This window comes from Spermophilus citellus (genome assembly GCF_964194105.1).
Source record: "Spermophilus citellus genome assembly, chromosome: 4".
Taxonomy (NCBI): Eukaryota; Metazoa; Chordata; class Mammalia; order Rodentia; family Sciuridae; genus Spermophilus; species Spermophilus citellus.
In genome coordinates this window covers 151,028,172-151,053,370 of record NC_138185.1, presented here as the reverse complement: position 1 = coordinate 151,053,370, position 25,199 = coordinate 151,028,172, and the positions used below count along the sequence as shown (strand labels likewise).

Below are 25,199 nucleotides of genomic sequence, written 5' to 3'. Positions count from 1 at the left end.
AGCGAGACACTGTCCCCAAAATTTAAAAAGGAGGTGCTGGGTATGCAGCTCAGGAAAAAAGACCCGTTGGGTTCTGTCCCTAGTACCGCAAGTAAATGAAATGTTTTCTGGCTAATAATGTCTTCTGGATTTTTGTGACTAAACAAGGCCGGGAAATTCTGGGAGTTCAGGGGCGTGGGACGAACTCGCCCATTGCATACAGCTGGCTACCAGAATTCCGCCAGAAGATTTGGCTACCGCACCAGACTTCGCTCCCCTACTCGGCTCTTCGCCTTCAGCGTGGCGGCTCCGCCTATTTTTCCCATCACACCCATCTATTGAACCGTCCCTTCGCCTTTCAATCAATTCAAATATCGCACAGAGCGAACCTATCGCAAGATTCGTCGAAGGGAAGAGGCGGGCACTTTCCCGGAAGTGCTGGTTAAAGCCCCTCCAATCAGAGGCTTGGTACGGAAGGTTTGAATTTTGCGCAGGTTCGGCTTTGAGCGTTCCTACTTCGGGAGCGACCGACGTTGTCCTGACTCGGAGGACCCTTATATTTTTAGTTTGAAGTTTCGCACTAGAAAGTGCCTCAGGTAGGTGGGTTTTGGAGAGCTGCGGGGAATATCTTGGTCCGCTGCCGGAGACGATCTGAGGAGTGGGACTGTGAGTCTGTCGATCGCCGCTCGGGGGAGGGCTCTCAGGGACCGGGTTGCCTCCCGAAGCTGATGGCACGATCCTCCCAAAGTGTAAATGTTTGTTGCCGTGGTTTATACAGCAGTCAGCGCTTTACCAGTGGGATGTCATTGGCTTTTGAGGTAGCACAGTGCTCCACGATGCTGGACGTTGAACATTCCAGGAGCTCCTCCCAGATCTTTTGACGACTAAAAACTCCCAGCTGAGAACCTCTGTCACGCCAGACTAACGCATTCTAGACTTTTAAGTTGGAAGAAACTCCAGGCAGCCAAAGAAAATTTAAGATGTGTGTGAAAGGCAGGCTGCCTGACTTGGGATAGACCATCTTTTAGCTGTGTTAATGTGGGAAGTTAATTTACCTTATCTGTACAATGGTAATAATACTAAACTACTTTGTAGGGTTATTGTGACAAATATACCTTTAATGTTAGATAGTCTTTTTGAAAAATATTTTTTTGGTTGTAGGTGGACACAATATGTTTTGTTTATTTATTTGTTTTTATGTGATGCTGAGGATAGATCCCAGTGGCTCATGCATGGGAGGCAATTGCTTTACCACTGAGCCACAACCCCAGCCCCTAGATAGTCTTTTAAAGTAACTAATAACAAGTTTTAACTTTTACTATTTAGCAAATCACATAATAGTAACAAATCACATATTAGGAGACTTATTCATGAAAAGCATAGCCCATGTCACTTTTCCTGGGCTCTTCAAGGAGAATGTTACTAGTATCCAAGTGGGATGCTAATTATGCTCTTGTAATTGCTTATAATCGTGTTTTTAGGGGCTGGAATTGTGGCTCAGCAGTAGAGCGCTCGCCTAGCATGGGCGGGCCGGTTAGATCCTCAGCCCTACATAAAAATAAACGCATAGTATTGTGTCCATCTACAAAAAAAAAAAAAAAAAAAAAAAAATCGTGTTTTTAAGAACTTTCAAGTAGAAATGTGAAGGTTCATGGAGGGCAATGCGCTTGAAGACAGCTTAGAAATGTGCTTCTCTTCATCTTTATCTATTGCTATAACCTTTGGAATAAACCAGTATATGTAAATTAAATGCTTCTCTGAGATCTGTGAGCTGCTTTAGCAAATAACTGCAACCTGAAAACAGGGGTTGTGGAAACCCTGATATATAGCTAGTCAGTCAGTAGCACAGGTAAAACAATTTGACATGGGATATGGGGGCAGTCTTGTAGGACTGAGCCCTTAACCTGAAGGATCTGATGTTGTCTTCAGGTAGATAGAATCAGAATTGTATTGAATTAGAGTGCCCCCAGCTGGAGTCCCCTGCAAACTGATTGCTTGCCTGACTGACATGAGACATGTATTGAGAGGTCTGGGGACATAAGCTCAGTAGTAGATTGACAAGCACGAAGCCCTGGGTTCAATCCCCAGCACTACAAAAAAACAATAACAGAAACTTAGCAGTACCTTGTGAGAATATGATGGTAGAAAAGGAGTACTTCTATATATTCATGGTGCCCATAACTTTTTAAACCTTCTAATCACAGAGGGGACCTTCTTACCTTCTTTTAAACTGTCAAGACTTTTATTCTGGAGAACAAGTCTTCTCTCTAGCTTTGTAGTTTTCTTGAAATATCAGGTGCATAAGTGACCCCCTTAAACTTTCCACTATCCTTTATTATTCTCATTTGGAGTCACTGTTAGAACTTATGACACTGTCTTTATTGACTTTCTTGTTTTTCTTTAATACATTCTCAAAAAATCTTTCTAAAGAAAAGGGTGTGTACCAAGTAAACTATGTGTTTTCTTGCTTGGATAAAAAAAAAAGGGGCAAGGGCTGGGATTGTGGCTCAATGGCATAAAAATAAATAAATAACATGTATTGTGTCCATCTACAACTAAAAAATATATATGCTAAAAAAATAGTGGGGCAAACTGCTGTTATCTTTCTGCATCACTGTGGTAATTATTCCTGAAAAACCTTTCTTTTCCCAGTTTAAAAGTCCATCCGCCTATTTTTGGACAAGTCTAATAGGCATCTAGTGTGTGTGTTGTGTTGTTTTGAAGTGAGAAGAAACACCAGGCTATTCATCACCACGGTGTTACTGGCAGCATCCCCTAGGGATCCTGCCTGGATCCCCTCTGGCTGGATTCAGTATCCACTGGCATAAGAGACACACACAAAATGGAAAAAGAAAAAAGGAATTTTATGCAGTTTAATCAAACTGGGGAGAAGCAGCTAGAGGAGGTTGTAATAATGTTGCCTGGTAACACAGGGAAAGTTAAGGAAACTGTTCTATATACAGTCCTGTATGTTCCCTGTTTTCACCTTTACTTGCACGCTTCTATTTCAGTGTTCTTTATGGCAATTCCGGAGCCTCTTGTCTATATTCTAAACTATAGTTTTCCTGGGCTTCACTTCATCTATCAAACAGGTTCCTATTTAGAACTCCAAAATAGGTTGTAGCATCTTGTCTCTTGATAATCTCTTTTCTATTCTTCATTGTCACATAGGTATTCCATTATGCATTTAATAGTTTTATTTCAAATATCTCTGAAGTGGGAGAGAAGATGAACTGGAATCTTAATTTTTAAAAATATCTAAATGAAAATTCATGTTGGGGGGCTGGGGATGTGGCTCAAGCTGTAGCGCGCTCGCCTGGCATGCATGCGGCCTGGGTTCGATCCTCAGCACCATATACAAACAAAGATGTTGTGTCCGCCGATAACTGAAAAATAAATATTAAAAAATTCTCTCTCTCTCTCTCTTAAAAAAAAAAAAAAGAAAATTCATGTTGGTTTCTATTTCTCTTTTCCCTGACAGTATGTCTTCATCACGTTTTGCCAGTCATCACAGAAAGGATTTAAGTACTGAAATGATTAGAACTAAAATTGCTCATAGGAAATCACTGTCTCAAAAAGAAAACAGACATAAGAAATACCAACGAAATAGACACATTGGTTTGAAAGATGTTGAATTAGATGAGACATTGCAAGAGCTTGTTCCAGAAAAGGCCAGTACCAAGCCAAGTAAGTAAAGTTCTGTTGTAGTTAAGTATTTGGGTGGAGGGGAGGTGGGGTGGGGGGAGTACCAGGGATTGAACCCAGGGGCACTTAGCTACTGAGCCACATCCCCAGCCATTTTTGTATATTATTTAGAGACAAGGTCTTGCTGAGGCTGGCTTTGAACTTGTAATCCTCCTGTATCAGCCTCCCCAGCCACTGGGGATTACTTGTGTGCCACCACGCCTGGCTTAAGTATTTTTAAGAGTGAATAAAAGTTGATTTAATGCCTGTGAGTAAAACAAAAAGAACAAAACAAAACTGGCCAAAACCAAATTTTTTAAAAATGGTCAAAAGAGTGGAGCTTTGAAATATTTAAATAACTTGGTGTTTTCTACAACTAAGTCCTAGCCATTTAATTTAAAGGCCATAAATGTCCCTAGCTAGGCTAAAGCGATTTTCCTATGGAGGTACGATAGCATTTTATTATCTATATTACCTTGTAGGAAACCTAAAGTTCTTAACTTCTGGAACTTAGGAAAGTAATGACAAGGTTAATAAGAAACATAAAAATAGAATGGGTAAAAAAACCTGTGGAATAACAATAAGAAAACATCACTCCTGGGTATTTATCCTAAAGAATTAAAGTATATGGGTGTGTGTGTGGTGTGTATGTGTGTGTGTATACATATACATATGTATATACATATTTCAATATGTGTATATAACAGCACAATTCACAGTAGTCAGATTATAGAACCAACCAATAGGTGTCTGTCAATGAATGAATAGATAAATGAAATATAAGTATACATAATGGAGTTTTATTCAATATGTAGAATGAAATTATCTCATTTGCAGGAAAATGGATAGAACTTGAGCATATGTTAAGTGAAATAAGTCAAACTCAGAAAGTCCAGGATCACGTGTTTCCTTTTCTCTCATGTGGAAGCTAGAGAGTGGGGAATCTCATGAAAATAGAAGAAAGACCAGTATAGTAAAGTAACAAGCGAGAGAGAGGAAGAGAGGGAAAAAGGAGATATACTGGGGAATGATATTGACTATATTAATTTTTGTGCATGTATGAATATGTCACAACACTTTTCATATATAATGTACTAATTAAGATATGGAAAAAAATTAAAGGGTAACTCAAACAGAGCAAGAAAAGAGCAAAGAATTCATCCTGGGGCTGGGGTTGTGGCTCAGCAGTAGAGTTCTGGACTAGCATGTGCAAGGCCCTGAGTTCGAGCCTCAGCACCACTATTAAAAAAAAAAAAAGAAGAAGAAGGTAATGTGTTCAATTACAACTAGAAAATGAATATTTTTTTGAGAGAGAGAGAATTTTTAATATTTATTGTTTTAGTTTTCGGCGGACACAATATCTTTGTTTGTTTGTGGTGCTGAGGATCGAACCCGGGCCGCATGCATGCCAGGCGAGCGCGCTACCGCTTGAGCCACAACCCCAGCCCCAGAAAATGAATATTAAAAAAAAAAAAATTCATCCTTACAGTTTGCCCAAAATGATTTGGGGCCATTAGACAAGACAAACTAAAGAAAAGTAATCTCAGGAAAGATAAAAAATGATGAAAATATAGTGTCTTAGAAGGCAAGGGATTTTTAGGGAAGGAGGAAGAATAAGAAATGATTTTTCATTTAGCCAGGAGTCATTGGAGTTCTATTTTATTGTTTAGGTGGCAGTAAAATAAAGCCAGGGTAAATGGAGAATTTAAAAGAAGATAGTCTTCTTAGAAGTTTTATAGAGAAAGAAAATGAGGTGTCAAGTTGTTTAACTATTAATTACTTCGGATTTTTCAATTTCCAGGACCAGTATGAAACATATAAGACACTTAATTGATTCTGCAAAGGGTAACATTGGCCTAAAACATTTCTTCCAGATATATCATTTTTGTGATTCTGAAGAAAAGTAAGGAAAAAAGAATTGGATAAAAACTGTTGTGGGGTTCTTCTGTTTTTATTTTTAACATGATATCATCAGTGCTGTTTGAAGGTCAGAGGAAATGAGCTAGTAGTCTGGGGGAGAGAGAAAAGAATACCATCCCTTTGGAATTGAAAGGAAATGAAAATATGGGCATAGAATGATACGGGAAGACCTTGAAAGAACCAAACATTTTTTTGTCTGAGAATAAGTAAAAAGTGGACTGGCTATTTGCAAAGTTACAAAATACTTAGGAATAATTTTTAAAGGGTGTGGTAAAATTAAGAGTTCAATTTTAGCCATGTTAAATTTGTGATGCCTATTAGACATGTAAGAGGAGATGATGAAAAGGTAATTAAATACACAAGATGAGTTAGGGGGAAAGTCTGAATTAGAGATATAACTAATAACTTCAGGAACTCCTGAATTTTTGAAATTGTAAGACTGGATGTGATTATCCAGAGTTGTGAGTGGAAAAAGGAGAGAAAAGCACTTCAACATTTAGGGGGCAAGGACATGAGGAAACAAGCAAAGAACTGAGGAGTAGCACCAAATGAAGTTAAACCCTTAGATATAATTTCTAGTTTATAGGAAAGCATGGAGGAGCTGATGTGGTAGTGTACTATACTAACAAGGCTGAGGCTGGAAGGTCTCATGTTTGAAATCACCTGGGCAATGTAGCAAGATCATGCCTTAAAATAAGTAAAAAGAGCTTAGGATATAGCTCAGTAATGAAGCGCTTGCATAGCATGTGCAAGACCCTGTGTTCATTCCCCAGTACTGTAAAATAAAATTAAATACATAAATGAAAAAAAAAAAAATGGAGGCTAGAGGAGTTAGTAAAAAATCCAAGAAAGCAAATATGGTATACAAATATAGAGTGTATGACATTCAATACTGTGGGTCTTTAGAAGATTATCTTATAAGTTAATTAATTTACAATTGAAGTAATAACTCTGGACACTTTGGTACATGCCTAAAATCCCAGCAACTAGGGAGGCTGAGGCAAGAGGATGGAAAGTTCCAAGATCAGCTTTAGCAATGTAGCAAGACTCTGTCTCAAAAGAAGGGCAGAAGGGCTAGGGGTATAGCTCAGTGGAAAGCACCCGGGGTTCAAAACAGAACACATGCCTGGTACATATAGCAAGCCATTAATATTTGAACAAGTGAAGGCACACACAGGAATAGTAATTTTGAAAAGACTAGGGGTTAAAATAACTTTTAGTTAGTGCCACAGTCTGGCTGGGCACAAATAACCTAGCCGCCTTGAGGCACTTGTAGGTTCAAACAGGAACTACTTTATTGCCGAACTCTCACCAGAACTCCACGTGCTGTCCCCAGGAACTCTCTCTGCCCTCAACAGGGCTCCAGGAGAACTCCCCCGGGAACCCAGGAGAACTCAGAACTCAAAAGTAGCAGAGCCCAAGGCGGCTGGAGCCGCCTTATTTCCTGACAGCAGGGGTCCATATACAACTGAATACACAGCCTGCTCCAATCCAGCATCATCCAGTCACAGCAATTATACACAGCTTAACTTAATTATCATCTTAATGGCTTGCTGGTGTCACCTCTCAACCACTCCTTGTGGCACCATCCCAACTCTGCTGTGGCTCTCAACAAGTTAGAATATTAAGGAATAAATTATTAGAAGCGTTTCTTAGAAGCAGTTAGACAAAATGATTTTTAAACATTTTCTGTAACTTTTTTATTTGAAATGTTTTATATATTGTGTTTTGATTTTTTTTTCATGCTTAGAGTCATTGAAAACTGTCCTAAGTGAAGAAAGAAAACAAATGCTTCAAAAATACAAAGAAGAAAAGCAACTTCAAAAATTAAAAGAACAGAGAGAGAAAGCTAAACGAGGAATATTTAAAATGGGTCTTTATAGACCTGAAGCACCTTCCTTTCTTTTATCAAATCAGAATGCTATGAAAACTGAGCCAAAAAAGGTAAATTAATGATCTTAACTTGATAAAGAAGAATAGTTCCTTTTATCTAGAACTTTCTTTAAGAAACAAAATGACCAATGCCCTTTCTTTTAGTCCTTTTATTAATTTAATTGATTAACTAATTGGTAGAAGGTGGGAATGACATAACAGTAGCTCAGAAGAATGAAAATCAGGCTTCTTGGGGTGCAGCAACTCAAAAAGTTAAGACAGAAGGATTGTAAGTTGAAGACTAGTCTCAGCATCTTGGTGAGACACTGTCTCAAAATAAATAAAAGGGATATGGATATGGTTCAATGGTAGAACACCCTGGGTTCAAACCCCAGCACCACAAACAAAAAGAAAAAAAAAGAAAAGAAAATCAGATTCCTTGATATATAAATGGAGAGAGGATAGACTAGGAAATCTGGTTCAGCCAGGCCAAACAATACTGTGCCAAAGGATTCGGCATTTATCTTGTAAGTTAGTTATGGAAAGTCAGGGGAGATTTATAAATGAGGTAGGGCCATCATCAAGTTAATAATTCAGAAAGTCTACCCTGGCCTTAAAAATTACAGTCTAGAAAGGAAAGCATTTATGGATAAGAAGATAATTTGTGAGACTATTACAGCAGAATCGATGGGATAAGTTGTTTGGGGCAGTGGGTTTAAAAGGGAAACTGGTGTAAGATATATTTGACAGGACTGGTGGCCAAGTAAATGATAAGGGTTGAAGGAATTAATAAAGAGTCAGAGACAGATGATTCTGGAATTATTAGTTTCAACAAATGTACAAATTATGCCATACTGCCAAAGAGATGAGGAAGACAAAAGTAACAAGCTTACATGGGTACATGTTTGTGAACTTTTTTTTTTAACTTATTTGGGCCACCTATATAGACAGTTGGGAATAAAAATTTTGAAAACAGAATGGAGATTGATGCTAAGATATGGACTTAGGATATAACATTGAGGATATAGATGTGGTTTAACTATAGGATTAAATGAAATCCCTTCAATAAAGATATATAAAATTATTTTTTTTTTTTTAAAGAGCACCCTCAGGTGAGCAGAAGTCAAACACCAGGGTAAAAAGACTTGTGAGGGTGGCAGGAAAACTAAAATAGGATAGAAGATAGAGGAGGCCGTTGGATTTTTTATTTTTGAGACAGGGTCTCACCAAGATACTGAGGTTGGTCTTAAACTTGGCAGTCCTTCTGTCTCAACTCTTTGAGTTGCTGCACCCCAGGAAAACTTTAATTCTTCTGACCTACTGGCTATTCTAAAAGTATATAACACAGATCTCATTTTAAATAATATGTTTCCAAGATGTCATTGTATATGAGTTCCAAATTTAAATAAGAATGGAATGATATAAAGACCTAAAATATTGCCTACTTTTCTGGGCCTTGTGAATCTCATTGATTCACTTGGCAGATCTTTGATTATTTACTCTGTATATAGCATGATCTTAGAACAATAAGGAAGAGACTAAAATTAATGGCTGTAGTTCAAGTTGGAAAGATAAAGCTAAATCTATTCTTTGTATGTTAGAGGAGGGAGAGATTATTTCTGTTTGCAAGAACATCAAAGACCTCTTGGAAGGGGTTATATTTAAGGTGGCTTTCCCAGAATATGTGGGATGTCAGTCATTGGTCCAAATTGTAAATAACTATTTAAATAGTGTTATAGGTAGAGGGGAAAAAGAGGCCCATCACTGTGTTAAATAGAAAAATTCACTAGTAGCTAGCCCTATTTTGTATTTTATTTAGAGACAGTCTCACTGAGTTGCTTAGTGTCCTGCTTTTGCTGAGACTGGCTTTGAACTCACAATCCTCCTGCCTCAGCCCCTCGAGCCTCTGGCATTACATGCATGCGCCACCATGTCCAGCAATCCTATTTCTATAGCACTAAGTTTTTACTGAGATTTGGAGATACAAAATGGCATCTCATCTAGAGAAATCTATAATTACGCTTCTTAAAAGAATTTTAGAGTTGACAAATAACTTACTACCCTAGTCTTTCTCCTGTTAGATTTTTTTCTTCAAGATATGAAAGCAAAATTATTAAAACTAAAAAAGTTTTAATAATTTAAGTGGAAAAATTTTTAAGTTTTTTATTTCCTTTTTTTTTCTTTTTGCTGGTATTCATTTATCTCTTTTTTTCCTTTTTGGAATGGGGATTGAACCCCAGGGCTTTGAGAATGTAAGGCAAGTGCTTTGAGCCACATTCCAGCCCTGAGAATCTCTTTTTTATAAACAGAAAATGAAAGATCCTAATACTCAAGTCTGCTTATTACCCTCTTCCCAAATATGTCTAACTTATCATATTAATGAGGATTCTAGTACAGGGAAAATATGGTTTGAAGTTTCTTTTCCCTAATAGAGAAATATGAGTAAGTTTTGAAGCTATTAAATTTAAATCCAGAAAAAATTTAAATCCAGAAGGGCATGGTGGTGCACACCTATAATCCCAGCGACTAAGGAGGCTAAGGCAGGAGGATCGCCAAGTTCAAAGCTAGTCTTAGCAACTTAGTGAGGCCCTGTCTCTAAATAAAATTATAAAAAGGGCTGGGGTCTAAGTGGTTAAGCACCCCTGTGTTCAATCCCTGGTAACAAAAAATTAAAAAATAACTTAAATCCAGCCAGAACCAGAAGAAAGGTAGGAATTTTTAGTAAGTATCTTTTGGCCATAAATAATTGAAGATAAAATTTAATATTAAACTGGGAATTTTGTTTCATAATGAGACATGAAAGTAAGCTTTTGCCAATTCATTTTATGTTTTTGTTTTTTTTTTTTTAACTGGATTTTCATTTGACTGTTAAAGGCTATTCCATATTCTGGACGGATTACAAGATCAAAGGCCAAAGACCAAATTGAACAAACTAAGGTACAATTGATGATAGATCCATACCAAACTTTGTGTCGCCATCTTTGTTTACTGAACTCGTATTATATATTCCAAGTTACCTGCATGAAATGTAAATAGCTGAAAACATGTGCTATGAAAAGCACATAGCAGATGAGTATTATGGTTTCTAAGAAAATGGAGTGGTCAAAGAGGGATAGTATGACTTTTATCTGGCCAGAAAGCTAAGTTTTCATGTGTTTGGTAGATTTTGGGTCACTACCACAATCCTAGCACTTTTCTAGTCTATGGGATACATAAAGAACAAAATTCTCTGGCTTCATGGAACTTACATATCAGACTGGCAATTTAAAAAAATATATATAAAATGATTATAAGTATTATGGAGGAAATTTTAGAAGAAGGGAGTTAGGGAATACCAGAAGTATGTGTTGGGTAGAATTTTGATTGGGGCAATCAGGGAGAGCCCAACTGAAATGGTGGCATTTTGAGTGGGGTCTTTAAGGAAGTGAATCATGGGAAAGGGTTCTCTATCCGAAAGAAGAGTTTTCTAGGCAAAATTCAAGGCTCTTAAAATGAAAGTATTCCTGTTGAGTTCAAGGACCATCAGGTGGTTATAATTAGCTGTGTTGTCAGTGCTTAATTCTAGGACTCTAAAAAAAGGTTATAAGGAAATATTTATAATTGAAAACTTTTCTTCCTTTCATTTTATTTAGGTTAATAGATTTTTTTTGCTGGGTAATTTATAATTGTCAGGATTCAATTGAGGGATCATTTTACAATTTAAAATTGTCATAGTTTGATTCATTATGCAGTTAAATCACATAGTACCTAATTTCTTAAATAGATTGAGAATGGGATTGATGTTGGAGCCATCCGACCTGTTCAAAAACAAATTGCAGAAAAGAAAGTATTGGACAAAGAGAAAAAAGGTAGGAATATTAACAATTACTGGTGTTATCACAGTAATAACTTATTAATACAAAGAACATTTGATTAGATTATCTTCCCCTTGCAGTTGTTCGGCCTGTTATGCCGACATCAGTGAGAATGACCCGATCTGCTACTCAAACAACAACGCAGGTTGTAAGAACAGTCTCAACTAACACTACAAGAAAGCCTGTCACAAGAGCCACTAATGGTAAGAACTATTTTTTGATCAGTGACTTAACCAGAATGTTTTGTCCCTTGAGGTTATTATTGGGTTTAAATTTTAAAACCAGCATGTACTTTTTGAGTAGGAAAGAGAGAAATGGAAAATTCAATTGGGAAAGCAGAGTCTGTGTCCTGACATTTAGTTAGCACACAGCGAGAGCTGGAATGTTGAAGCACCTGAGTTAGTATAATCAGTGCTCTGAAGTGAATACTTAATGGCCTAGATAAATCCCACTTTATCCATTTGTTGAAATACAATGTAGATGCTGTTAAAGTATATTTAATGACACGGTTAATGATACACTAAGTGGGCAAAGAAAAAAACAGGTTAGGGCTGTGGATATAGCTCAGTTGGTAGAGTGCTTGCTTCAAATGCACAAGACCCTAGGTTTGGTCCCCAGCCCCCCCCCCCCCCACTGTCCCTTCCCCCCCCCCCCCAAAAAAAAAAGTATAGGGAAAAAACAGATGAAACTCTGAAAGGTAGTGTCACTACTCTGAAAAATAATATATGAACATGTGGACATAGGAAAAATTGAATAACATGCTAAAGTGTCAATTCAGTAATGGAATCTTGAGTGATTCATTTATTTTTGGTGGTGGTTCTTGGTGTTTTTCTTTGTTACCTGTCTATAAAATGCATTTTTTATTCAGAGGAAAAAGTAAAAGATAAAACACATTTGTTTTGTTTTGAAACAGATGGCCTGTGTTTGGCAGGAAATTTCATTTATTTTTATTTCTTTTTATCATGTGACTTTTAATCATAAAAAATCCATCAAGACATGCATTTGTATTGTCACCTTTTTTTCTCTTTCCCAGATTACCTTAGTAGCTTTAATACAGCATTTTTTATCAGCCAAAATTTATATCTAATTTCATTTTTATTGTAGATAATGAACCTGAAAAAAAGGCACCAAATAAAGGAAGACCTGTGAAAAAGACAGAAACAAAACCTGACAAGGTAGAGAATAAACATCTGTTTATCTCTAGATGCTCTGAAAATCTCTTGCTACTTTCATAAAGTTGAAATTACACATATAGAGCTGCTTCAAGAGGTTAACCTACATGTGTGTTAAAGCCTCTTGAACCATAAAGAACTATGAGAATTTACTATTGTTGTTTTTTCAGGTGTCTTATTCTCAGAGCTTTATAGTTAAAGGAAGTATAATTTGGTTAACCAAAAGATTATGGAAAAAATAATAAAAACAGCTGAAAAGCCATTATATGAGAATTAGCTAAGAGATAAGTTGGAGAAAGGTGAAATGTATTTACTTTGTATTCAATTAGACCTGAGTTTGTTTATTGTCTCTGCTTCCAATTAGCTGCATATCTTTGGGAAAGTTTTACAATTTGAGTTTGTTTTTCCATCTCTAACATAGAATACCTACATAGTCCAGTTTTAAGAATTAAATAAGCTAAAATTTCTGATGGTATCTAGCATAGAGTTTAATAAATTGATAATAAAAAAAGAGGCATATGGCTGTGTGGCACAAGCCTGTAATCCCATTAGCTCAGGAGGCTGATGCAGAAGGATTGCAAATTCAGGGTCAGCCTCAGCAATTTTGCAAGGTCCTAATAAGCAACTTAAAATAAAAAATTTAAATGGGACTTGGAATGTAGCTTAGTGGTAAATTGCCCCTGGGTTAAATTTCCAGTACCCTCCCCACAAAAAGAGGCATTATTATTTTTTTAAATTTGTTTATTAATTAGTTTTTTTAAAAAGGCACTATAGAGGGCTTAATCTCTTGGTTTATAATCCATTTTACAATTCCATCTTTTAAAAAAATGTTTTGTTCAAGAATAAGAAATCTGTTTATATTCTTACTAAAAATCACATGTAGATATTTTAAGAAAAGCACTATGGGATGAATCTTTACAATCTTTCTAGCTCTTCCCTTGGATTTATTTTCCCCTTAAAGATTTATCACAAGTTTTTACTTTAACTGACGCTCCACCCTTCAGGGTAATGTTACCACTTAAATGTTTGTCCAGGTTGAAATACCTTATTTTGAGTTCAGATCTCATTAAAAATCACAAGCATTCCCAGAAACTAGAAACCTAAAACTTATGTTTAAAAATATGTTTGATATTTTATATGGTATATCTTACTGTGTCATATTGAAAAGTATTGTTCTTATCAAGTGGTTACTTACATCTAAGATTAGTTTTAAAAAGAATTTGGTCCTTAATAGCAGTCATCTAATACTAAATTTCTGATTCTCAAACTAATTGTGATTATCCACGTAATTTAAGTAAAAAGTGTATTTGTTAGTTGAGTAATTTTTTCCAACTTCAACTTTCATATATATTTTATTTTCTTGTAATGCCTACAGAGTGTTATATGCTCTTTTAATAAGAATTGGTTCTCTCTCATCCAGGATCATAGGGGTTTAATGTAGCTGGTCCTCTAATTCCCTATATATATTTTAATTGTATTTTTTTCCTTTCAAATTATATATAGGGGGAAAAAATTATATATAGGGGACATAGAGCTCAATTGTCACATTTTTCAATCCTGTAAAAATTGGTTGAGTGTATCCCAGGAATAAAAATTCTCATTCTGTTCCATTTACTTCTATCTAGGTTGTTTCTTTTAAACTTGATAATGAAGAAAATACTTTGGATTCACAAACCAGTGCAACAAATAGAATGGATCCAGATAAAATCTTATCAAAAATGGAAAACTTACCTAAGAAAAATCCTGCAAAAACCAAAGCAAAAATTTCCTTTGCACCTAATGATTTTATGTTTCATCCACTGGATGGTTTGAAGACCTATCAAGTAACACTCATGACTCCCACAAGTGCCGATGCTTTCTTGACACCCAGTTATACCTGGAACCCTTTAGAATCAGAAGGGTAAGAATATAAATCTTAAAGAAAAAAACATATATATATATATAAACACACTTGTAAAATCTTAATGAAACCTTGGCCTAGAGGGGTGGTAACAAATGCCTTTTTTAGATTTGGCCTATGTTTTCCTATATTATTTAAGTTAGTGAAATATGCTAATTATAAATGATGAGGATGTGTTTTTTTATAGACATTATTCAAGGTTGAGGTTGTAGCTCAGTGGTAGAGAGCTTACCTAGTATGGCACTGGGTTTGATCCTCAGCACCACATAAAAATAAACAAATAAAATAAAGGTATTGTGTCCATCTACAACTAAAAAAGAAAACAAAAGGGCTGGGGTTGTGGCTCAGTGGTAGAGTGCTCACGTAGAATGCACAAGGCACCGGATTCGATCCTCAGCACCACATAACTGTAAAATAAAGATATTGTGTCCACCTAAAGCTTAAGAATAAATATTTTAAAAAAAAACAATATTACTTAGAAGGGTAAAAATAATGCTTTTGTAAATTTAGCATTTCCTATGCATTTTTATTATTTTTACTCTTCAATTTGTAGGTTTCATTTACTCTTAATAAGTGACTTAATTATAACACTTAAAAATTTGTATTTATACAGAGAAATACAGATCTCTCTCAATATATGTTTGTACATGTATATAAACACAGAATATATATACACACACACACACACACACACACACACATACACATCCCGCCGGTACTGGGATTGAACCCAAGATCTTTTAAATGCTAAGAAAGTGCTCTACCACTGAGCTACATTTTCAGGTCTTTTTATTTTATTTTGAGACACGGTTTCACCAAGTTGCCCAGGCTGGCCTTGAACTTGAGATCCTCTTTCCTGAGCCTCCCAAGTAACTGGGATTGTAGGCATGTGCTATCACTCCCAATAGAACAGAAGTAAATTTTTTTACAAGAGGAAAACTGCCATAATTCAGATTTTTTGTTTGTTTTGTTTTTGATGCAAGTTCCTTTAAAATATTACCTCTAAAAAAATTAATTGCAAAGTTTGGGGGGGATCAGTTAGACTCCTTTTAAAAGAAAAGGTAATATTGTTTGGCAGCAAATATACTAGAAACTACTCAACAGCATTGAAGACTATTAACTGCTTATCTTCTATTAAGAGATCTTCAGAGTCTTTGAATATCATTAGAATTGATACAGATGGACATTCCCATTATATGTACTTGAGTTTTTTTTTTTTTCCCTCCAGGGTAAACTTACTTTTTAAAAATGGGAACATTGTTATTTGACTCCCAGGTTTTAAAAAACAAATAGAATTCTGAAATCCCTTAATAAGATACATGGAGTTAATGTTTCACAAAGTATATTTTTGCTGTTGTTTTTAGTGATAAGACTCAAGAAGCAACAAATGAAATCTTGACCCCAAAATGTAAAACTTACTCTACCAAGACAGTACAGCAAAATTCAAATAAATTACAGTGTCCTCTGGGTTCTCTAACAGTTTCAAATCAAGGTATAGTATTTAACTAAATTTTTACTTACTTTTTTAGATTATGATTTATCAGCTTTGTTTAGAGTTCATTTCTTTCGTATAGCTCAGAGATATGACCTCAGGTTCCAAATAAATAAATAAAAGGGAGAGTATGAATGAAGACATTTGGAGAGAAAGTTATAATAAAAATACAGACAGGAAGTAAGTGTAAATTTGAAGAGATGAAAAATCTCTTGAGCACCACATTAGAGGATAGGTGAATGAAACAATTGAGGCAGAAATAAAATTCAACATTGAAAAAAATTGAAAAAATTGAAAAAAATTGAAATTTTTAAAAAATGCCTTTTTGTGTCATTTTAAGAATTGCTATTTTGAAATTTGTATGTAATATTTTCTTTAATTTTTAGAACATAGCGTAAATCAAAATGAAGCTACTACTAAGAATTCAAATGGCCTTTCAATTAAAGATGTCCCATCACTTGAATTAAATGAAGGTCAAAAGTCTCAGCCAACACACGATGTACCTTATTTCAGGTTTGTCTCTTTATTCATTTACTGGGTGGAGTTGTGGTTCAGCGGAAGAACGCTTGCCTAGCACATTCGAGGCACTGGGTTCAATCCTCAGCATCACATAAAAATAAATAAATAAAATAAAGATATTGTGTCCAACAGTAAATAAAATTTTTTTTTAAAATATCTAATCATTTAAAACTCAAATATTTAGTTTTGTGTATATTTAACATAGTATGTTAGTGGGGTGAATTTTACATATTTTTTACATTCAAATTATTTTTTCAATAGCTAGTGTATTCATTTGGTTGCTAGTTCAAAGGGTAGGCAGTGCAAAGGGTATAAGTGAAAAGATTCCTTTCCAATGCTGTCTCCCAACCTCATAGTTTGAACCTCCATGGAAGTGGGTATCATTCATTCCTTGTGAAAACTTCCAGAGATAGAAAATGCATATATAGAAGAATATAGAATTTTTTTCTTTAAATTATGAGCAGTAGTGTATAATACAAACTATCCCATTTTCATTTAATGTTAAATGTTGAAGACATTCCATTTTAGTACTTAAAAGAGCTTTCGTACCTTGTGTGTATGCACATGCAGATTTGTGTATTCTTTTTGGGGGGAGGTTACTATGGATTGAACTCAGGGACACTCGACCACTGAACCATATCCCCAGCCCTATTTTGTATTTTATTTAGAGACAGGGTCTCACAGAGTGCTTAGTACCTTGTTGTTTATGAGGCTGGCTTTGAACTTGCAACCCTTTTGTCTCAGCCTCCTGAGCCTCTGGGATTATAGGCGTGCACCATTACACCTGGCTGGGTTTGTATTGTAATGATTGCATAGTATCTAATTGTGTGGATATACCACAAGTTATTTAATAGGACCCTGTTGTTAAGCATTAACATTGGGTTTTGTTTGTCATTATTATAGTCAGGGCTACAAAGAACAACCTACATGCTTTTTTATTCACATATGCAAATAATGACCTCAATTTCTAGTCCCTTAAGTAAGATTAATTAGAGTTCCTGTTTTTTTTTTTTTTTTCACTTTTTCCAATATCTAACTAGCATTTTTTTTTAGTTTTGCCAATCATGTAGATAAGAAATTTAATCATTTTAATATTTATTTGTTTTATTATATTTTGTGTGTATTTGAGAGCCACTTCAATTATTTTTTTTTTATTTTAGCAAGGGCTTTATTGGATGTATGACAGAGCTGAAATCAAAATAACTGTGTTAATATTCCACAAATGGTGCATTGTAAAGAGAGGAAGATAAACTTTATTTTTTATTTTTTATTTATTTATTTTTTATTTTATTGGTTGTTCAAAACATTACAAAGATTACAGAATCACATCGGCGGTTACACATCCACATTTTTACATAATGCCATATTAGTAACTGTTGTATTCTGCTACCTTTCCTATTCTCTACTATCCCCCCTCCTCTCCCCTCCCATCTTCTCTTTCTACCCATCTACTGTAATTCATTTCTCTCCTTGTTTTTTTTCCCCCCATTCCCCTCACATCCTCTTATATGTTATTTTATATAACATTGAGGGTCTCCTTCCATTTCCATGCAATTTCCCTTTTCTCTCCCTTTCCCTCCCACCTCATGTCTCTGTTTAATGTTAATCTTTTCCTCCTGCTCTTCCTCCCTGCTGTGTTCTTAGATGTTCTCGTTATATCAAAGAAGACATTTGGCATTTGTTTTTTAGGGATTGGCTAGCTTCACTTAGCATAATCTGCTCTAGTGCCATCCATTTCCCTGCAAATTCCATGATTTTGTCATTTTTTAGTGCTGCGTAATACTCCATTGTGTATAAATGCCACTTTTTTTATCCATTCATCTATTGAAGGGCATCTGGGTTGGTTCCACAGTCTAGCTATTGTGAATTGTGCTGCTATGAACATCAATGTGGCAGTATCCCTGTAGTACACTCTTTTAAGGTCTTTAGGGAATAGTCCGAGAAGGGCAATAGCTGGGTCAAATGGTGGTTCCATTCCCAGCTTTCCCAGGAATCTCCATACTGCTTTCCAAATTGGCCGCACCAATTTGCAGTCCCACCAGCAATGTACAAGTGTATCCTTTTCCCCACATCCTCACCAGCACTTATTGTTGTTTGACTTCAGAATGGCTGCCAATCTTACTGGAGTGAGATGGTATCTTAGGGTGGTTTTGATTTGCATTTCTCTGACTGCTAGAGATGGTGAGCATTTTTTCATGTACTTGTTGATTGATTGTATGTCCTCCTCTGAGAAGTGTATGTTCAGGTCTTTGGCCCATTTGTTGATTGGGTTATTTGTTTTCTTATTGTCTAATTTTTTGAGTTCTTTGTATACTCTGGATATTAGGGCTCTATCTGAAGTGTGAGGAGTAAAAATTTGTTCCCAGGATGTAGGCTCCCTATTTACCTCTCTTATTGTTTCTCTTGCTGAGAAAAAACTTTTTAGTTTAAGTAAGTCCCATTTGTTGATTCTTGTTATTAACTCTTGTGCTATGGGTGTCCTATTAAGGAATTTGGAGCCCGACCCCACAATATGTAGATTGGAGCCAACCTTTTCTTCTATCCGACACATAGTTTCTGATTTGATATCAAGGTCCTTGATCCATTTTGAGTTAACTTTTGTGCATGGCGAGAGAAGGGGATTCAGTTTCATTTTGTTGTATATGGATTTCCAGTTTTCCCAGCACCATTTGTTGAAGATGCTATCCTTCCTCCATTGCATGCTTTTAGCCCCTTTATCGAATATAAGATAGTTGTAATTTTGTGGATTGGTTTCTGTGTCCTCTGTTCTATACCATTGGTCCACCCGCCTGTTTTGGTACCAGTACCATTTGTTTTTGTTACTATTGCTCTGTAATATAGTTTGAAATCTGGTATCGCTACACCTCCTGATTCACACTTCCTGCTTAGAATTGCTTTTGCTATTCTGGGTCTTTTATTTTTCCATATGAATTTCATGATTGCTTTATCTATTTCTATAAGAAATGCCATTGGGATTTTAATTGGCATTGCATTGAACCTATAGAGAACTTTTGGTAATATCACCATTTTGATGATGTTAGTTCTGCCTATCCATGCACAGGGTATATTTTTCCATCTTCTAAGATCTTCTTCTATTTCTCTCTTTAGGGTTCTGTAGTTTTCATTGTATAAATCTTTCACCTCTTTTGTTAGGTTGATTCCCAAGTATTTAATTTTTTTTGAGGATATTGTGAATGGGGTGGTTTTCCTCATTTCTAGTTCAGAAGATTTGTCGCTGTTATACAGGAAAGCCTTTGATTTATGCGTGTTGATTTTATATCCTGCCACTTTGCTGAATTAATTTATTAGCTCTAGTAGTTTCTTTGTAGACCCTTTTGTGTCTTCTAGGTATAGGATCATATCATCCGCAAATAGTGATAATTTAAGTTCTTCTTTTCCTATTTTTATGCCTTTAATTTCTCTCGTCTGTCTAATTGCTCTGGCCAGTGTTTCGAGAACTATATTGAATAGAAGTGGTGAGAGAGGGCATCCCTGTCTTGTTCCAGATTTTAGAGGGAATGCCTTCAGTTTTTCTCCATTTAGAATGATGCTAGCCTGAGGCTTAGCATATATAGCTTTTATAATGTCAAGGTAAGTTCCTGTTATCCCTAGTTTTTCTAATGTTTTGAACATAAAGGGATGCTGTACTTTGTCGAATGCTTTTTTTTGCGTCTATCAAGATGATCATACGGTTCTTATCTTTAAGTCTATTGATGTGGTGAATAACGTTTATTGATTTCCGTATATTGAACCAGCCTTGCATCCCAGGGATAAATCCTACTTGATCATGGTGCACGATCTTTTTGATATGTTTTTGTATTCGATTTGCCAGAATTTTATTGAGGATTTTTGCATCTAAATTCATTAGGGATATTCGTCTGTAGTTTTCTTTCTTTGAGGTGTCTTTATCTGGTTTGGGAATCAGGGTGATATTGGCCTCATAGAATGAATTTGGTAGTTCTCCCTCTTTTTCTATCTCCCGAAATAGATTGTGGAGTATTGGTATTAGTTCTTCTTTAAAGTTCTTGTAAAAATCTGCTGTATATCCATCCGGTCCTGGGCTTTTCTTGGTTGGTAGTCTTTTGCTGGCTTCTTCTATTTCCTCACTTGATATTGGTCTGGTTAGGTTGTGTATATCATCCTGACTCAATCTAGGTAGTTCATATGTCTTAAGGAATTTATCAATGCCTTCACTATCTTCTATTTTATTAGAGTATAGGATTTCAAAATAATTTCTAATTGTCTTCTGTATTTCTGAATTGTCTGTTGTGATGTTGCCTTTTTCGTCCCGTAAGCTAGTAATTTGGGTTCTCTCTCTTCTTCTCTTTGTTAGCGTGGCTAGTGGTCTATCAATCTTATTTATTTTTTCAAAGAACCAACTTTTAGTTTTGCCAATTTTTTTGATTGTTTTTTTTGTTTCGATTTCATTGATTTCAACTCTAATTTTAATTATTTCTTGCCTTCTACTGTATTTGCTGCTGATTTGTTCTTCTTTGTCTAAGGCTTCGAGGTGTAGTGTGAGGTCATTTATTTGTTGGCTTTTCCTTCTTTTAAGGAATGAACTCCATGAAATGAATGTTCCTCTTAGTATTGCTTTCATAGTGTCCCAGAGATTTCGATATATTGTGTCTGAGTTTTCATTTACCTCTAAGCATTTTTTCATTTCCTCTTTGATGTTTTCTGTAACCCTTTGTTCATTCAGTAGCATATTGTTTAATCTCCATGTGATGTAGGATTTTTCCTTTCTCATTTTATTATTGATTTCCAATTTCATTCCATTATGATCAGATAAAATGCATGGTAGTATCTCAACTCCTTTGTAATTGCTAAGATTTGCCCTGTGACATAATATATGGTCTATTTTTGAGAAGGATCCATCTGCTGCTGAGAAGAAAGTGTATCTGCTTGATGTTGGGTGGTATACTCTGTATATATCAATTAAGTCTAAATTATTAATGGTATTATTGAGCTCTATGGTTTCTTTATTCAACTTTTGTTTGGAAGATCTGTCCAGTGGCGAGAGAGGTGTGTTAAAATCTCCCATGATTATTGTGTTGTGGTCTATTAGACTCTTGAACTTGAGAAGAGTTTGTTTGATGAACGTAGCTGCACCATTGTTTGGGTCATATATATTAATGATCGTCAGGTCTTGTTGGTTTATGGTTCCCTTGAGCAGTATGTAGTGTCCTTGTTTATCCCTTTTGATTAACTTTGGCTTGAAGTCTATTTTATTTGATACAAGTATGGACACCCCTGCTTGCTTCCGGGGACCGTATGAGTGATATGATTTTTCCCAACCTTTTACCTTCAGTCTGTGTATGTCTTTTCCTATCAGATGAGTCTCCTGTAGGCAGCATATTGTTGGGTTTTTTTTAATCCATTCTACTAGCCTATGTCTTTTGATTGGTACATTTAAGCCGTTAACATTTAGGGTTACTATTGAGATATGGTTTGTATTTCCAGCCATATTTGGTTATGTTTGTTACTTAACATGATTTGTTTTTCCTCTATGCTTAGTTTTTCCTTTACTGTACTACCTCCTGCTGTTGGTTTTCATTGTTATTTTTCATTTCCTCTTCCTGTAATGTTTTGCCAAGGATGTTTTGAAGAGCTGGTTTTCTAGCTGCAAATTCTTTTAACTTTTGTTTGTCATGGAAGATTTTTATTTCATCTTCAATCCTGAAGCTTAATTTCGCTGAATACATGATTCTTGGTTGGAACCCTTTTTCTTTCAGCATTTGAAATATGTTGTTCCAGGATCTTCTAGTTTTCAACTATGATTTCAACTATGCTAAGTATGTCACATAAATACTTCTGGCTAGGGATACTATAAAACATCCTATGATGAACCAGGTGGACCCCCACAACAAGAACTATATAATCTAATATGTTAACATGCTAAGGTTGAGAAATGCAAGCCTGAGGAAAATTCAGTCTCTTTCTATATAAAAAGCATTCTAGCATGTTGAGAAACTGAAACTGTTTACTGTCAATGAGAACATAAAATGGTTCCTTGTACCTTGTATGCTTTTCAGTTGTAGTTTGTGTACTTATTGTGGGGATTCCATTTAGTGTATTGTAGGATGTTTTGTAGTGTCCCTAACCAGTAGTGACAACTAAAAATATCTGCAAACATCACCAAATGTCCACTGGGGAACAAAGTTAACAACCCTAGTTGAGAACCATTGCCCATAAATAAGCAAAGCCAAATAATTTAATTCTGTAAGGTCATGTCACTTTAATCATAGATTTATTTACAGTTTTTAGCTTCAGTTTACTCTTGGCAGTTGGGTTAGCCTTAGTTCCATGGACAAGATCAGAGAATCTAATGAACATTGAGAAATATTAGACACTGAAAAATGAGAACAAGACAAACTAGAAATGTTAGCTTAAGAAGTGGGTTCTTGGCCTCATCTAGCTATGATAGATGTAGAAGGATGGACATAGTATTAATTTGCATTTGTGGATTTTAACATGTTAAAGTTCATAAAATAATTAGGTATCAACTCTGGGAAATTAATATTGTATGTATCTTATATACCTTCCTAATGTAATGTATCACAGTGTTGTGATGCTATTACGGATACCAATGGGGGAAACACTCATTAAACTGAAATCTATCTCACCATTTTAGAAATATCCTTCAGTCAGAAACTGACAAATTGACTTCACACTGCCTTGAGTGGGACAGGAAGCTTGAATTGGACATTCCAGATGATGGTGAGAAAACTTGTTTTTTGATGATCTTATCTTTGTTTCTTATAATATAATTACATCCATCCGAAACATAAAAATCTAATGTTGTACAACTTTACAGTTTCACTGTTATTCAAAATAGCAAGAATTTTTCATTTCTAAACCTATATTTCCCAGTATCTCTCTGCTAAAGTAGTATAAGACTTTTGTGTATTTTTTGAAATTTCTATCTGATTTTATAGGTGATGTCAGTATCTGGTATTGTTAAATTATATAAAAATATTTTCAGAATAAAAGTTACCTAAATTAATATTGAAAGTTTTTTTCTGAAAAGTTTCTCATTTATTTGGTAAAGGTGTTTAAGAAAAAAAATATATGTAGGCTCTCAGTATGCAATCCTTCTTAGATACTTAGGTACAATGAGCTATTTGAGGTTGAAATACTGTAAAATATAAAAAGAAGTAGAATGTCTTTTATTATGTAGTAATATATGTATATGATAGTGAACATTACCAGTTGTTAATAGAAATCAAAGGAAATAGTTAATGCTCAGTATTCGTATGGTGAAATTTGTGATTAAAAACTTTTTTTTTTTTTTTTGCTTTAAGAATTTTGGCCAGGTGTAGTGGTACACACCTGTAATCCCAGTGAAACAGGAGGCAAAGGCAAAAGGATTTCAAGTTGGAGGGTACCCTCAGCAAGTTAGCAAGTCCCAAGCAACTTAGCCAAGGCCTTGTTTCAAAAAAAAAATAAAAAGATCTGAGGATGTAGTTCAATGATAAAGCACCACTGGGTTCAACCCACAATACCACAAACTTTTTTTTTTTTTTTTTTTGCAAGCCCTAGAATATTTGGGGTGGAGTTTTATCAGTTGGTTGACTTGCTGTAAAAGTGCTATTTTGTGCTTTAACGTTTAAAACACTTTTCTCTTTTAGCTAAAGATCTTATTCGCACAGCAGTTGGTCAAACAAGACTCCTTATTAAGGAAAGATTCAAACAATTTGAAGGACTGGTGAATGATTGTGAATATAAACGAGGTGAAATGGAAACTACCTGTGCAGATCTGGATGGATTTTGGGATATGGTTAGTTTTCAGGTATGTGGCCAAGTATTTTGAATATAGTTACTTAGTTTTTTTTTTTTAATTGAGTAATAGTTTCCTGGTGTCCATGATGCCCTGGAGCAAATTTTAAACCTTCAACAGAAGGAATTTCCAAATGGTAATATTTTTCTAATAAACATGGTTGCAAGCTTCTATGCAGTGAACCAGGTTCTTGCATCTTAGGGAATGTGAAGGCTTAACAAGCTGTATGTGCAAGGATTAAGAGTCTAAATTTATCTTTCTGCCATAAATTATAATAAATATTGCATAGTTAAAAAGAAAAAAAAATTGAGTAATAGTAGTAAAATGGAGTAACAGTAGCTGCGTAAGTACCTATAATATTGAGATATTAGAAAACACCTCTATAAATGATAAAGTACTGTCTAAATTTTATGATTGATGTCCTTTTCTCCCCCAATGTTGTCAGGATAAATTCTGTGTGAATTGGAAATTGAGATTATATCCAACTCTTGAATACTGGGGTTTTATATGTGAGAAATAAGGCATTCTAGTCTTTAGTAGTTCAGTTCAACTAACAATTATTGAGTCCCTATTGTGTGCTAGGCTTTGTATTCGGAGTGATAAAAGTCCCATTCTCCATCCCAGAGAAATTTTTAGTTTGATTAGCAATTTACACAGTACACATAATTCTAATGTAGAAATCTCTCCATGATGGAGGAAATCACTAGAAGGGTCAGTAAAAGGTAGGGGGTGGGTAATAATTTCTAGTTTGTTGAACTTATTTTAGAAATAAGCATATATTTTTTTTTAATTTTAAGATTAATAACCAACAACAGACATTTTTTTAAAAATGTGTTTTAATTAGTTATACATGAAACAACAGACATTTGAAGAAGAAAGTTTTATTATTTTTTTGGTTGTACTGCAAATCAAACCCAGGGCTTTGTGCCTGCTCATAAGCATGAGCTCTACCACTGTGCTATAGCACCAACCTCAGAATAAAGCTTTAGACCTAAAAGAAAAAGACCAAAGCCAACATTTAAGGAAA

The 25,199-nt window shown here is 35.2% G+C and overlaps 1 protein-coding gene across 1 annotated transcript in view; it reads left to right on the top strand.

The window, feature by feature from the left end:
• Positions 1-450: 450 nt before the first annotated feature.
• Positions 451-25,199, top strand: part of DLGAP5 (DLG associated protein 5) — a gene marked incomplete at its 3' end in the record, with an annotated part of 43,171 nt that continues 18,422 nt past the window's right edge. The window contains exons 1-12 of the mRNA XM_081293279.1: positions 451-575; positions 3,461-3,666; positions 7,334-7,527; positions 10,330-10,392; positions 11,219-11,303; positions 11,390-11,512; positions 12,414-12,484; positions 14,107-14,381; positions 15,746-15,873; positions 16,260-16,386; positions 23,027-23,112; positions 24,024-24,184. Coding sequence (XP_081149405.1) covers positions 3,462-3,666; positions 7,334-7,527; positions 10,330-10,392; positions 11,219-11,303; positions 11,390-11,512; positions 12,414-12,484; positions 14,107-14,381; positions 15,746-15,873; positions 16,260-16,386; positions 23,027-23,112; positions 24,024-24,184 — 1,518 coding nt within the window. The 5' untranslated portion in view covers positions 451-575; position 3,461. The remainder of the gene's footprint in view (positions 576-3,460; positions 3,667-7,333; positions 7,528-10,329; positions 10,393-11,218; positions 11,304-11,389; positions 11,513-12,413; positions 12,485-14,106; positions 14,382-15,745; positions 15,874-16,259; positions 16,387-23,026; positions 23,113-24,023; positions 24,185-25,199) is intronic.